The following is a 14878-nucleotide window of genomic DNA, read 5'->3' as shown; positions in this document are numbered from 1 at the left end:
ATTCATTTAACACTTATTTGTTGACCTTTTACTGTGTGCAGACTAGGTTGCTGTACTATGCTAGGTAATGGGGAAAGAGTGGAGACTCAGGGAGACGTAGGCTTTGTTCGCCCTGCTGGAATTTACACTGGGGCAGAAGGCTGGTGGAGTTATCCCAAATACGTTGTTCCTTTTTCCAGAGTCAAACATACCCTGTTTTGCACCTTTCGCTTAGATGAATGAACGACTAGTTATCCCTCAGTCAGCAGTGGTTGCATCTGCTCTCCTTGTCCTCTCAATATTTTGTCTGAATACAATTCTCAGTGCATCTTCACTGAACTCATAAGAAAGACTCCTCAGGCCACCTAATCTCAGGAAGGTTTCTGCCTAGTCTCCCCATCCTATTACTGAATGTTTTTTCTAACAATTTTATTTTTGTCCAACAAATCACTGTGGTATGTTTCCCGTTTATTCTCAAACAATCCCAACAATGCTTTCTCTAGTCTTCGGGAATCAACTCTAGGGCCTAGCCAAGTATGTTACAAATATTGGGATAAGCAGAATTCTAATATGGCCCCCCTTATCTCTGCCCCCTGGTGTTACATCTTTGTGAGATGCACACAGCTCTGTGAGATGTACACCTCTCTCTCAGTGCAGGAGGAACCTGTGATTTGATGGGACATCAAGCTGATGATTAGATCCCAAATCAGTTGATTTCAAATTCATAAAAATGGACATAATTCTGGATGGGCCTGACCTAATCGGGTGTGTCCTTAAAAGGGACTGGACCCTTCCAGATGTCAGAAATTCCAATGTGATGGGGCTGCATGGCAAGGACCTGAGAGCAGCCTCTGGGAGCAAAGAGTGGTTTCTGGTCTACAAATAACAAGACAACAAGGACATCAGTCCTACAACTGCAAGGAAATGATTTTTGCTAACAAGCTAAAGGATCTTGGAAGCATATCTTTCTCTAGTGGAGCCTCTAGATTAGGACACAGCCCAGCCAACATCTTGATTTCAGCTTTATGTGGCCTTGAGCAGAACACCCAGCCATGCCATGCTCAGACTTTTGACCTACTGAAACTCTGAGATAATAAATTTGTATTGTTTTAATATAGTAAAGTTAATTATAATTTGTTATGCAGCAATAGAAAACCAAAGACTCAGGAAAAATTGGAGGATAGTTGCTCGATTGAGATTCTTCTTCATCTACTTGGGACACAGCCCCATACCCTGTGTCCCTGACAGAGTATTCTTGGATCCTCATCTTTTGGGTGTGAGCAGTTGCTTCCCATCCTCCTAGATATAGTCCTGACTTTAATCGTGTCTGATATTACAGTCCAATCAGGTCCAATGCTTACATTTGTAAAAATAGCTCTCTGCTCTCTGTCTCCTCACAGTTCTGAGAGAAGAGAGACAGGCCAGTTTCTCCAGGTTTCTCTTTAACAGCATCAGTATTGCCTCACGAATCCAAACAAACCCAACATATCTATTATAAAAATGCTGTTCTAGAGCCAGCCCTGATGGCCTAGCAAGTAAAGTTCAGCGTGCTCCGCTTTGGTGGCTCCAGTTCCGTTCCAGGTGGCGGAACCCCACCACTCATCTGTCAGTAGCCATGCTGTGGTGGAGGCTCACATAGAAGAACTAGAAGGACTTACAACTAAAATATACAACTATGTGCTGGGTCTTTGGGGAGGAAAAAAAAGAGAGAGGAAGGTTGGCAACAGATGTTAGCTCAGAGTGAATCTTTCCCAGCAAAAAAAAAAAAATGCTGGGGCCAGCCCCTGGTGTAGTGGTTAGGTTCAGCTCACTCTGCTTCAGCAGCCTGGGTTAGCAGGTTCGGATCCCAGGCACGGACCTGCACCACTCAGTCATGCTGTGGTGGTGACCCACATACAAAATAGAGGAAGATGGGCACAGATGTTAGCTCAGGGCAAATCTTCCTCAGAAAAAAAAAAAAATGCTGTTCTAAATTTTAACAGTTCTCTGAGCCACCTTGATTCTAGTAATTGACCAGACATCATAAGAGAGACTTTACAGGGGGTAGTATTTAGAAAAAGAACTGGATGGAAAAGCATAGGAGAGGTGGGGTAAGGACATTCCCTACACTGCAGAGGAGGAAGGGAAGCGAAGGAGAGAGAAACAGAAAAGAGAAAATGAGGGAGATAAAGGAGGTTGGTGAGAATAGGACATGGCGTGGTGACCAGGAACTTTTCAATTTACCAAAGAAGTTCCATCATTTCTCCACATGGTAGAGTCAGTCAATCTCCTAGTCCAGGATAACAGGAAAAGAGAAAATCTTATACTTGATTGAATTTGTAAAGACTGTAAGGATCAGTGTGTGGGTTGTGTATTTACATGTGAGTTTTTGTATATGTTGACATTTTTCAAGTGAGTAAAAAAATTGTAATATCAAAGAAACTCCTGGAACATTGTCTCTGCTTTTTATAAACTCTATTGTCTCCTCTGGTGTCAGCTGACTCTACCATATATATAATTTTAGGTACCTGAGATTCTGTCCCCTAAGCTAGCCTGTATTTTGACTCTTGACTACGAAGAATTTTTTACAATACTCTCTAGGAAATGTCCTACAATCTGATCTTGTGTAAGGTTTTACCAGAAAAGGAAAGAGAACTGTGTGATCCGGTATATCAATGCCTTCTCGTTCATTGGTTCAATAATTCATTACTCAGTCAACAAATGTTTGTTGCATATCTACTATTTGCCAGGAACTACGTTAGGCATTGTGGATACAAGGATGGGAAAAAAGCTTAAACAAGGCCTTTACTTTCAGGGAGCTTAGGATCCAGGTGAGAAGACCAGTATTATGCAAATAAGCACACACAAAAAATGTAAAATTATAGCTATGATAAGTGCTTTGAGGAAAAGATACATAGTGCCATGAGGGCTTGTAATCTAGTCTTAGAAATTATGAAACTTTTCCTGAAGAAAGAACATTTAAATTGACATCTGAAAGATGCACAAGAGCTAACTTAGACAGCATTTCAGATAGAAGGAATTGCATGCGCAAACGCTAGTGCCGCCTCCCAACCCTAATCTTCACAAAGGAGAATCTGAAAGCTTCCTTTTCTCCTCTGAGAGCCCTCCTGGGACTTCATGGACCTCTTTTCCTCCATCCTTTATAGGGTCCTCCCTCTTCTCCTTTCTCTTCAAGTGGTGGGTTTCCCTTGGAGAAAATGCCTTCATGTTCACTGTGCAAAGGGCATTGACTCTCAAAGTTCTCACTGCCAGGGCTCTGGCCATTGTAGCCCATTCAGTGTCATCCATGTATATCAGGCTATATTATTAAGGATGGCCGATGGAGTAAGACTGAAAAAGCAGTGGTGGACAATGCAAGTAGAAAACTTTATGACTAGGCACAACAAATCAGATAATGAGATACAAAGCTCAATATAATTGCCAAAATGAATTACTTAAGAGATATAAATTCAAGGTTTTGATATTGGGTGGTGGTGTAGGGATTACAAAGTAGCACGATAGAAATATCCTTGGGCTTGATTGCACTGCTGGTTACCTGGGTTTGTATATTTTGTGAACATTTTCTTGATGTGTGCACTTACACCACTGTGCATTCTAGGTATATAGGTAAATCACTTTAAAGTTGGAACAACGAAGAAGCATAGAGTAAAAACAGGAATAACGGAAATAGGAAAATAAAGGATGAATAAAAGATTCAGGACACCAAAGAACACGCGCAAGGAGATTTATATATTCTCAGTGGCAAAGGTTTGAAATCGTAAAAAATTTATTGCAGTACATGTAAAACATAGTGGTCCATAACTAAGGAAACATGTGATTTTAAGTTAAACACCAAAATACCTAAAAATATCCCTCATGTAATCCAGATTTATCATTCAATTGAAGGCTTGCTCAAGATAGGCTTCTGTTTCCACGTTGAAGAAACCCAATCTCTGGTAAAAAACAAAAACAGACAATTGTTCCTTACAGTAGAAGCCACGGAGCAAATACATCTATATATGTGTATATCTCAAACATTTTAGTTTTGAAACTAAACAGGAAAACATCGAGGGATGAAAAGGCACAAACCACATCACCCTCGGTAGTCTGAGCCCCCCGGAAGAAAATAAGTGCTTTCCTCGGAGCGCTCTTCTTCAAGGGCTGCCTTCTGGACACGAAGACCCATTTCCCTGAGCTGCGATCCGTGGGAAGCGAGGTCCGGTTCGTGCCTAAAACGGTTTCCCGGAAGGGAGGATTTGTGTGGTGCCGATGGGGTGAGCTCGTGGCCTGAGTGTGCCAGATGCCGCCAGGGACCCTGGCACGGGGAGCTGGGAGGGCAGAGTCCGGGCGGCTCCGAGGCAGAGGGGGGCGGGCCCGGGAAGGGCGAGGACCCCGGCTCCGGGCGCGCCCCCTAGGGCCGCGGAGCCCCCGGCAGCGGGCAGGGAGGGCTGCGGGCAGGCGGGCCGGGGCTGCGCCGCGAGCAGGGCGTCGAGCGCCGCGAGCGCCCAGTGCAGGGTGGCCCCCGCGTGCGCCAGCTGCCAGCCGAGCCAGGCGCGCTGCGAGGCGGCGGGCTGCGTGGGGCGGGCGGGCCGCGGCAGGAAGGCGCCCCCCGGAGCCCGCAGCTCGCCCAGGGCCACCTCGAGCGCGCCCACGTGGGTGAGGAGCCTGGAGGGGAGCTCGGCCGGGGACGCGCGGGCGTGTGGCGGCGGCGGCGACAGGAGGCAGCGGCGGCGGAGGCGCTTTGGGGAGGCGGGCTCGGCCTCCCGGCTTTGGCCGCAGCGCCGGGGGCCGGCGGTCCTCACTGGCGACCTGGGTGGGGTCCTCCTGTCCCGGAGGGGCGGGGCCGAGCGGGCGGAACCTGCGCGGGAGAGAGAACGGCAGGTGTGGCGGGGAGTGCCGGCGCCGCCCCTCGGGCTTCCTTGCCAAGGTCCGGAGCGCCCCTTCCCTTTCCCGGTCCTGGTCCCCACTCCACTCGCCTCCCCCACGACCCTCTCTCCACCAGGCCTGTCTCTGGTCCCCATCCGGGATGTGACCCGAACTGTGCCAAGTGCTGCTCGCCTTCCCCTCGGCCCTCTAGAAAGGGCTTGAGGAGCATCTCCCCCGGGGTCGGTGTCTGTCCCCTCCCCTGACCCTGGGTGCTCGGTTGGCCACTGAGGCCCAGCACCCACGTCCCCACCGGGGCCAAGGCCCGGCCCAGAAACCTACCTCCTCTGCCCTGACGTCCTGCTCTGGGGCGGTCACGTTCGTCCTTTCGTCTGCAGGGAGCTGGGGCTGGTCGTCTCCTCACCTCCTCTTCTCCGAGTCCATTTTCTTGGTGGCGACCGCCAGGGGGCTCATCGGGGCTTCTGCCCCGCTTGTGCCTGGAGCCCTCGGCCACCTGGCTCTGCCTGGTGATCCCTGTGGCTGGAGAGGAGGGGAGTCGTGAGTGGCCACTGACTTTTCTCTGGACTCTGGGCCAGAGGGCATCCGAGGAGGCCGCAGGTCGACCCCGGTCCCTCATGGCCCCACCCCCAGATGCCGCTTTCCTCCAGCCGCCCAGAGCCTCGGTGGGCAGCTCCCCAGGCTCTACCTTTCCCGTCACCATCCAGCTGCCTGAGCTGCCTGGCAGGCACGCTCCTGGGAACTGTCTCTCCCGTCCAGACCCGGAGGACGGCTCAGCTGGCAGAGCCCTCCCCGCAAGGGGTCTGGCCTTCCCCTTGGCTTTCCCTCAGCGCTTGCAGCCGTGGGAAGGGCAGATCTCCCGGGGCCTGCGCTGTGCCCAGCCCACTCCCGTCCCTCGTGTCCCCCGAACCCTCCCAACCCTCGCTCAAAACCCATCTCCCCAAAAACAACGTCGACTCCTACCTGGGCTGCTGCGAGCGCCCTCCGCGGTCTCCGGGATGCCCTTCTCTGACCGCCTCTCACAGGGATGGCGATCTTCTCGCTTCCCTTGAAAGGACGGGTTTCCCGTGGAGTGAAGGCCTTGGTCTTCCCCGTGCGAGGGACCTTGTCTCCCTGGGCGCTCCTGGCCGGGCCTCCTGCCGCGAGGAGCCCCTTCCATTTCTTCCACGGTCCCGCCCGAGGCACGCGTCTGGAGAGCTGAGGAGCGGCCCGGGCACTGAGCAGGTGCGCAGAGGGCGTGGCTTTTTAGGAGACCCCCAGGGCCCCCTGCTGGGTGGGCGGGCCCGAGGGTGTGTCTGGGAAGCACAGCAGGGTGGGGGAGGGGAGCTGAGGAGAGGCGGCAGGTTGGGGGAATTCCCCTGTGTCTCCGGTCCCTGGGACTCTTCCCAGGCTGCTCATTGCTGAGCATTTCCGTTCGCCGCTGCACGCTCACTTCAAACCTGTGCGGTCGGTGTCGTCTGTTTCCTGGTGCTTGTTTTCTGTCTGCGCAGTTCTGGGTGTCTGCGTGTGTAGCCGCGTGGTGCGCCGTATGCCCAGGGTCAGCCAAGTGTCGGTGTCAGGGAGCAGAAAACCTTGGAGTCTTTGTGGGACAGACGTCCTCTGTGGCCGCTACGCCGTTCTGCCCTCGTGGCGCGAAGGCCACCCTAGACCCGACGGATCCCAAGAGCGTGGTGCTGCTCCCGATTCGTGGTTTTGGACACAACAGGCGGCTGCGCTTTCGGCCCGAGGGCCGTCGAGCTTGGACCTCTGCTCTCCACGACACTGCACGTTTGGAATCTGTTCCTCAAACCTTTCTCGTTCTTCTCTCTTCACTTTCCTCCATCAAGCAAGGGTTGCTCTAGGCTCGTGACAACGCTGCCAGGCTGCGCTGTCAGCATTTATGTCTGTCCCAAACGTTCTGCCTTCCTCCCCGAGAAGGGTCACCGGAGGAAGGACTCAACGCTCTCAAGGACTGCAGGAAAACTCGGTGAGAGAGAGGGCAGGATCGGATTTGTGAGTCCCAGGCTGTCATCTCTCACCGGACGGAAAAGCCACGTATTCCTACGTCCATCCGAAAGGGTTCTTTGTAATCTCACAGCAGTGGGATAGTCACGGCCACACGATCTGTCCCGGCGTGAGTGCGTCACAGCCTGGATGATTTCGTCCACGTCCCTGGCTCTTTGCCAGCGGCCCTTGAAGATTCTAGGTGCGGTGCGTCGATTGGTCGATTCTCTAGTGCTGGCTACACAGCCCTAGGGGTCTCCACCGCCTTCCTGAGCGTCATCCATCCAGCCTCCAGCAGGGGGCGTTGTCCAGGGCACACACGGATTCCCTCCATCCTGGATCTCTTCCTCAGCAAGAAGCCAGTGTTCCAAGACACCAGCAGATGTTGCCGGTCCATTTTGTTGTTCGCCAAAGTGACCTTAGCGACAATCCCTGACAGGAAATGGACCCCCTGTCGTTAGGTTGGAAGAAATAGGATTCGGTCTTCAAAACTCTTGGGGACTTCAAGGAAGGCTGAGTCTGGCTGGCAGTAGGGACACACTCAGTCACCAACAACACTTGGACTCATGCCAATGGCAAATTTACACCGGATGAATTATTTTCCAGATCATGGATACTTCTAGGTGAACTCGAATCATTTTTCTTGAATCCATGGGAGATCCATTTCGGGAGTGGTCATTTGAGAGTTTGGTGAGATACTTTATCTAATGCGTCCTGACCTATGAATGTTCTTCACGAAGCTATCAGGCAGAGCCTACCGGAAGCAGAAAGAAATTGGGCCCGTTATACCCTTGGAGGACCTGGACCAGAGTGCAAGAGTCACTCGCTGTTCTCCAGACTGCTCCAGCTGGGGACGAGCTCTCCTCTCCTCCTCTCCCCATTTCCTCTGGATCTTCCTCCACTCCTGGTGTATCAGAACACAGGACACATTGCAATTCACCACAGCCCGACAAAGTTGGTGGTCCCTGTGTGCAGTGCTTTCAAAAGGTTTGTGTGTGTGTGAGAGAGAGAGACAGAGAGAGACAGAGAGAGGGAGAGAGAGTTTCGTTGTCTGTGTTATAAACAGCATCCACTACTCATTGAGGGCTGGGTGACACTTGACATGGCTGTTCTACCAGTCACACCTTCTGGTTGCCATGTCCAGGTGAGGAATGTGGATTTCAGACAAGCCCGAGCTAGAGCTTTGGAACCGAACACATCTGAGCTCAACCCCCTGTTCCCTTTTCCTATGACCTTTGGCGAGGAGAGAACCTCTCAGAGCCTGTTTTCTCAATTCCATCGTGGGAGGACATGTATTTCAGAGAGGTGGTCGAGGCAAGAAGCAAGGAATATGTGTATGTTCAGTGCCAGTTCAAAGGGAAAACACAGCTTTTCTCATTGATTGTCTGATTACGTGTAAGCGAGAGAGGTAAGACACAGGAGGACCGGTGGTTGGCAATGAAAGCAGAAACCTTGAAGAGGAGGCACAGCCAAGGACAGAGGAGAAAACGAGATGGAATGCTCAAGACAACTGGGAAAAGGAATTCCTCGGAAAGAAGAAGCATCAGTTGGGTGTTTTGGCCGTGGGGTGGGGTGGAGACGGCAGAGGGGCGTGATGGAAATAGCCCCTTGGTGATTGGAGAGGGAGCAGCGAGGAGTCTCTACATTTGCAAGCGCTCTCTTGACGTGTGCCCACATTTCACCATGCGCCATGTGCCATGCCCATCGCCAGGATGTCAGTGAATGTCTGCAAAGGCGGTGAAATGCGAACGCATAGGGCACAAACAAGAATCATTCAACGAGTAAAAGAAAAGGCTAAAGAAGAGATTGGAGAGGCTTACAAATCACTCCCAGGTCGATCTGCTGGATCCCAGTGGCAAAGGTTTGAAATAGGAAGGAGATTGATGGGATTCACGTGGAAGCTACTGGACCAAGAGCCAAAGAGGCGTTCAGTACATGGAACATCCCTCAGAGAACCCAGTGTGCTCATTCGAGGGCAAGGTTCGATTCCAGGAGGGTTTCTAAGAGTTCACCCTGAAGAAATCCCTTCTCAGGTAAACACTCACCCCACACACACCTCCCCACCAAGTACTGGTAGCGGCCCTTGAGGTACGGGCTTTGAGGAAAACGAAGAAATGAACACACACACACACACACACACACACACACACACACCATTCTTTGTGCGGGTTTTATTTTTCCTGTACCAGGAAAACATCCACTGGTGAAAAGGTCCAAATCAATGAGAGTCCTGGTCATCGGAGCCCCTGGAAGAAAAGAAGGGTTTTCCTCTGAGCGCTCATCTTCACGGGCTGCCTTCTGGACACGAGGACCCATTTCCCTGAGCTGCGATCCCGTAGGAAGCGAGGTCCGGTCCGTGCCTAAAACGGTTTGCCAGACCGGAGGATTTGTGGGGTGCCGTTGGGGTGAGCTCGTGGCCTGAGTGTGCCAGATGCCGCCAGGGACCCTGGCACGGGGAGCTGGGAGGGCAGAGTCCGGGCGGCTCCGAGGCAGAGGGGGGCGGGCCCGGGAAGGGCGAGGACCCCGGCTCCGGGCGCGCCCCCTAGGGCCGCGGAGCCCCCGGCAGCGGGCAGGGAGGGCTGCGGGCAGGCGGGCCGGGGCTGCGCCGCGAGCAGGGCGTCGAGCGCCGCGAGCGCCCAGTGCAGGGTGGCCCCCGCGTGCGCCAGCTGCCAGCCGAGCCAGGCGCGCTGCGAGGCGGCGGGCTGCGTGGGGCGGGCGGGCCGCGGCAGGAAGGCGCCCCCCGGAGCCCGCAGCTCGCCCAGGGCCACCTCGAGCGCGCCCACGTGGGTGAGGAGCCTGGAAGGGAGCTCGGCCGGGGACGCGCGGGCGTGCGGCGGCGGCGGCGGCAGGAGGCAGCGGCGGCGGAGGCGCTTTGGGGAGGGGGGCCCGGCATCCCGGCTGTGGCCGCAGCGCCCGGGGCCGGCGGTCCTCACTGGCGACCTGGGTGGGGTCCTCCTGTCCCGGAGGGGCGGGGCCGAGTGGGCGAAACCTGCGCGGGAGAGAGAACGGCAGCTGTGGCGGGTGTGACGGGGACGCCCCTCGGGATTCCTTGGCAAGGTCCCGAGCGCCCCTTCCCTTTCCCGGTCCTGGTCCCCACTCCACTCGCCTCCTCCCACGACCCCCTCTACACCAGGCCTGACTCTGGTCCCCTTCCGGGATGTGACCCGAACCTTGCCAAGTGCTGCTCGCCTTCCCCTGGGCCCTCTAGAAAGGGCTTGAGGAGCATCTCCCCCGGGGTCGGTGTCTGTCCCCTCCCCTGACCCTGGGTGCTCGGTTGGCCACTGAGGCCCAGCACCCACGTCCCCACCGGGGCCAAGGCCCGGCCCAGAAACCTACCTCCTCTGTCCTGACGTCCTGCTCTGGGGGGTCACGTTCGTCCTTTCGTCTGCAGGGAGCTGGGGCTGGTCGTCTCCTCGCCTTCTCTTCTCCGAGTCCATTTTCTTGGTGGCGACCGCCAGGGGGGTCATCGGGGCTTCTGCCCCGCTTGTGCCTGGAGCCCTCGGCCACCTGGCTCTGCCTGGTGATCCCTGTGGCTGGAGGGTAGAGAGTCGTGAGTGCCCCCTGACTTTTCTCTGGACTCTGGGCCAGAGGGCATCGGAGGAGGCCGCAGGTCGACCCCGGTCCCTCATGGCCCCACCCCCAGATGCCGCTTTCCTCCAGCCGCCCAGAGCCTCGGTGGGCAGCTCCCCAGGCTCTACCTTTCCCGTCACCATCCAGCTGCCTGAGCTGCCTGGCAGGCACGCTCCTGGGAACTGTCTCTCCCGTCCAGACCCGGAGGACGGCTCAGCTGGCAGAGCCCTCCCCGCAAGGGGTCTGGCCTTCCCCTTGGCTTTCCCTCAGCGCTTGCAGCCGTGGGAAGGGCAGATCTCCCGGGGCCTGCGCTGTGCCCAGCCCACTCCCGTCCCTCGTGTCTCCCGAAACCTCCCAACCCTCGCTCAAAACCCATCTCCCCAAAAACAACGTCGACTCCTACCTGGGCTGCTGCGAGCGCCCTCCGCGGTCTCCGGGATGCCCTTCTCTGCCCGCCTCTCACAGGGATGGCGATCTTCTCGCTTCCCTTGAAAGGACGGGTTTCCCGTGGAGTGAAGGCCTTGGTCTTCCCCGTGCGAGGGACCTTGTCTCCCTGGGCGCTCCTGGCCGGGCCTCCTGCCGCGAGGAGCCCCTTCCATTTCTTCCACGGTCCCGCCCGAGGCACGCGTCTGGAGAGCTGAGGAGCGGCCCGGGCACTGAGCAGGTGCGCAGAGGGCGTGGCTTTTTAGGAGACCCCCAGGGCCCCCTGCTGGGTGGGCGGGCCCGAGGGTGTGTCTGGGAAGCACAGCAGGGTGGGGGAGGGGAGCTGAGGAGAGGCGGCAGGTTGGGGGAATTCCCCTGTGTCTCCGGTCCCTGGGACTCTTCCCAGGCTGCTCATTGCCGAGCGTTTCCGTTCGCCGCTGCACGCTCACTTCAAACCTGTGCGGTCGGTGTCGTCTGTTTCCTGGTGCTTGTTTTCTCTCTGTCTGCACAGTTCTGGGTGTCTGCGTGTGTAGCCGCGTGGTGCGCCGTATGCCCAGGGTCAGCCAAGTGTCGGTGTCAGGGAGCAGAAAACCTTGGAGTCTCTGTGGGACAGACGTCCTCTGTGGCCGCTACGCCGTTCTGCCGTCGTGGCGCGAAGGCCATTCTAGACCCGACGGATCCCAAGAGCGTGGTGCTGCTCCCGATTCGTGGTTTTGGACACAACAGGCGGCTGCGCTTTCGGCCCGAGGGCCATCGCGCTCGGACCTCTGCTCTCCACGACACTGCACGTTTGGAGTCTGTTCTTCAAGCCTTCCTCGTTCTTTTCTCTTCACTTTCCTCCATCAAGCAAGGGTTGCTCTAGGCTCGTGACAACGCTGCCAGGCTGCGCTGTCAGCATTTATGTCTGTCCCAAACGTTCTGCCTTCCTCCCCGAGAAGGGTCACCAGAGGAAGGACTCAACGCTCTCAAGGACTGCAGGAAAACTCGGGGAGAGAGAGGGCAGGATCGGATTTGTGAGTCCCAGGCTGTCATCTCTCACCGGACGGAAAAGCCACGTATTCCTACGTCCATCCGAAAGGGTTCTTTGTAATCTCACAGCAGTGGGATAGTCACGGCCACACGATCTGTCCCCGCGTGAGTGTGTCACAGCCTGCGTAATTTCATCCACATCCCAGGCTCTTTTCCAGTGGCCCTTGAAGATTCCAGGTGCATCGATTGGTCGACTCTCCCGGGCTGACTACAGGGCCGTCGGGATCTCCGCCCTCTGCCTGCCTGAGCGTCATCCATCCAGCCCCCAGCAGGGGGCTTCGTCCAGCGCACACAGGGCTTCCATCCATCCTGGATCTCTTTCCTCAGCAAGAAGCCAGTGTTCCAACACACCAGCAGATATTCCCCGTCCACGTTCTTCTCCAAAGTGACCTTAGCGTCAATCCCTGGCAGGAAGTGGACCCCCTGTCGTTAGGTTGGAAGAAATAGGATTTGGTCTTCAAAACTTTGGGGGACTTGGCAAGGTAGCACGGGTGAATTATTTTCCAGATCATGGATGCTTCTAGATGAACTCGAATCATTTTTCTTGAATCCAGGGAGATCCGTTCCGGGAGTGACCATTTGCGAGTTTGGTGAGATGCTTTAGCGAACGGGTCCTGACCGCTGAATGTTCTTCACGAAGCTATCAGGCAGAGCCTACCGGAAGCAGAAAGAAATTGGGCCCGTTATACCCTTGGAGGGCCTGGACCAGAGTGCAAGAGTCACTCGCTGTTCTCCAGACTGCTCCAGCCGGCAGCGAGCTCTCCTCTCCTCCTCTCGCTTTTTCCTCTGGATCTTCCTCCACTCCTGGTGTATCGGAACACAGGACACATTGCAATTCACCATAGCCCGACAAAGTCGGTGGTCTCCGTGTGCAGTCCTTTCAAAAGTGGTGTGTGTGTGTGTGTATGACAGTTTCATTGCCTGTTTTAAAAACAGCATCCACTACTCATTGAGGGCTAAGTGACACTTAACTTTGGTGTTCTCCCCACACAACAGGAATAAAGTGTTCTCACCTATAGGCCTTACTCAAAGAAGTTTTTTTTCCTGTTGTGCTTTAATGGATATTAGTGCTGCTCTAGGGACTGCTCAGAACACTTACCTGGAGTGATGTTGGGCAGTGGGTGAGGAGAATGATGGGATTATCCTAGGGTTTATCGGTAGTTCCCTCCAGTCATGATGTCGAAAACTCTTAATGCATTGTCTGCTTTTGTGGTACAATATGTCTAGAAATAAGGGAGAGATTGTGAATTTTGATAGATATATAATCATTTGCCCTGTTGAAAGGGTAATCGGAGGGAAGAAGTGGTAAGAGGAAAAAATCCATCCCTGGAAGAGACAGTAGCAAGCATTCCAGTAGTAGGACATTTTGTGGTGCTGTTGGGATGTTCCCTGAGTGTAAAGTTACCTGTCTGTATCCCTTTTGCTTCAGCACCTCTGATTTCAGTGTCTGCAGATGGTGCTCACTGATCTTCTAGGTGAAACCTATTTTATTGTCACAGAGCTAGAAAGCAGCAGTTTTGAAGACTAGAGTGAAGTAGTAGGGTAGGCTAAAAGTAAAACAAGTATTTATTTCGTTATTACTTTTGCAAATGGGAGTTGGGACTGTCATAATGAACAAAAGTTATTGTTCATTTGGCTTTTAGGCTGTTTTATTTTTTATAATTTTTAATAAATTTTTCTTCCTATGTAGATTTTTGTTGCTGCGTCAATACATATTTAAGCATCTACTAGTGGCCAGTATTCCCAGTACTACCCACCACACTTTGCTCTGCAGACCCCTCACCCATCCTTCACAGGACACAGTCCATTCAGGTGCACTTCTCCTAGTATTAAGGGTTAAATCAAGATTTTTCTCAAGAGCATAAGAAAAGGTGAAAATTATGTTTGCAGATTGCTGCTGACCAGCAGACGGAGGGCAAACAGAACCTCTGAGCATTTATTCTTTTTTTGTTGTTTCTGTGAGGAAGATCAGCCCTGAGCTAACATCTGTGCCCACCTTCCTCCACTTTATGTGGGAGGCCGCCACAGCATGGCCTGGCAAGCAGTGCATCGGTGTGCGCCCAGGATCTGAACCCTGGCCGCCAGCAGCGGATCGCACGCACTTAACCGCTATGCCACAGGGCTGTCTCCTGAGCATTTATTCTTGAAAGCTCTGGTTTCTTTCTCCTCTCCAACGGCCACTGTAGGGAGGTGGATGGGAAAAGCAGTATGATCAGAACGTAATGAAGGAACAAATCTCCGTCGGAGTCAGATACTATTGTTTAAAAAATGGCCCCATAGGCAGAAGCCTCAAAATCAGAGGCTTCCCCCAGTGTTCTTTGAATCCATTTTTTAAGCTATTAAAAACACCCTTAAAATAAAACCACCATCTCGTGAGGACAGGAAGATGGTTACCCGTCTTTTTACCGCCATCTGCAGGGCTGGCTCAGCTTTAGGCTTCCTTGAGCCACACTCCCTGCCTCCAGCCTGTTCTTTACAACATGTCAGGGTGGGGTTGATTATAGTCTCTCTCTCCAACTTAGCAAAATTCAGTTACAGCTAAAATTTGAAGTGAACGGAGGAGGGACTACAGAGATAGTAGCTCACTTCACGATGCATCTTATTCTCGCATTTTCACATTGGCTCGTAGTCTCTAACATTGTGCTTGGCCCGTTTGTATGTATTAGTGTGAGTTTGGATCAGGTTAGTTTGAGAGTAGTGTCAGGGCTCAGCCTATATGGAGGATGAGAGCTCACTCTGCTACTGGGATCATGGCTCAGATTGTGAATGGGATCCCGGCTCACCCTGTAGCTGTAATTAGGGCTCAGTCTGTGGTGGGCTACGGGTGTGTTCTGTGACTAGGTTAGAGACATGTCTGTGGTTAGCATTAGGGCCCAGTCTGTGCTGGAATCAGGTCTCAGCCTGTAGCAGAGATCAGATTTCTTTGTGGTGAGCGGTAGGATTCCTTCTGGGGCTGGGGAGAGGGCTCTATTCCAGGAAAGAAGGGCAGGAAGCACTGGTCAGGAGTCCTAAGTCCTAAGAGTCCATTGAGGGG

At 53.8% G+C, this 14878-nt stretch overlaps 2 protein-coding genes across 2 annotated transcripts; both read right to left on the bottom strand.

Annotated features, from left to right (window-relative positions):
• Nucleotides 1–4187: 4187 nt before the first annotated feature.
• Nucleotides 4188–6215, bottom strand: LOC147913226 (uncharacterized). Its single transcript, XM_087419383.1, has 3 exons — nt 5803–6215; nt 5164–5355; nt 4188–4816 (listed from the first exon to the last, which is right to left on the bottom strand). Exons 1-3 carry the CDS (start codon nt 5996–5998, stop codon nt 4188–4190), a joined length of 1017 nt encoding a protein of 338 aa, XP_087275509.1. The 5' UTR covers nt 5999–6215.
• Nucleotides 6216–9720: 3505 nt separating this feature from the next.
• Nucleotides 9721–11398, bottom strand: LOC147913225 (uncharacterized). Its single transcript, XM_087419587.1, has 3 exons — nt 10796–11398; nt 10159–10355; nt 9721–9811 (listed from the first exon to the last, which is right to left on the bottom strand). Exons 1-3 carry the CDS (start codon nt 10989–10991, stop codon nt 9752–9754), a joined length of 453 nt encoding a protein of 150 aa, XP_087275713.1. The 5' UTR covers nt 10992–11398; the 3' UTR covers nt 9721–9751.
• Nucleotides 11399–14878: the final 3480 nt, after the last annotated feature.

The sequence above is a fragment of the Ceratotherium simum genome, chromosome 29 (genome assembly GCF_057802395.1).
Source record: "Ceratotherium simum simum isolate JZ-2026a chromosome 29, ASM5780239v1, whole genome shotgun sequence".
NCBI classification, from domain to species: domain Eukaryota; kingdom Metazoa; phylum Chordata; class Mammalia; order Perissodactyla; family Rhinocerotidae; genus Ceratotherium; species Ceratotherium simum.
This window is presented reverse-complemented; position numbering and strand designations above follow the sequence as displayed.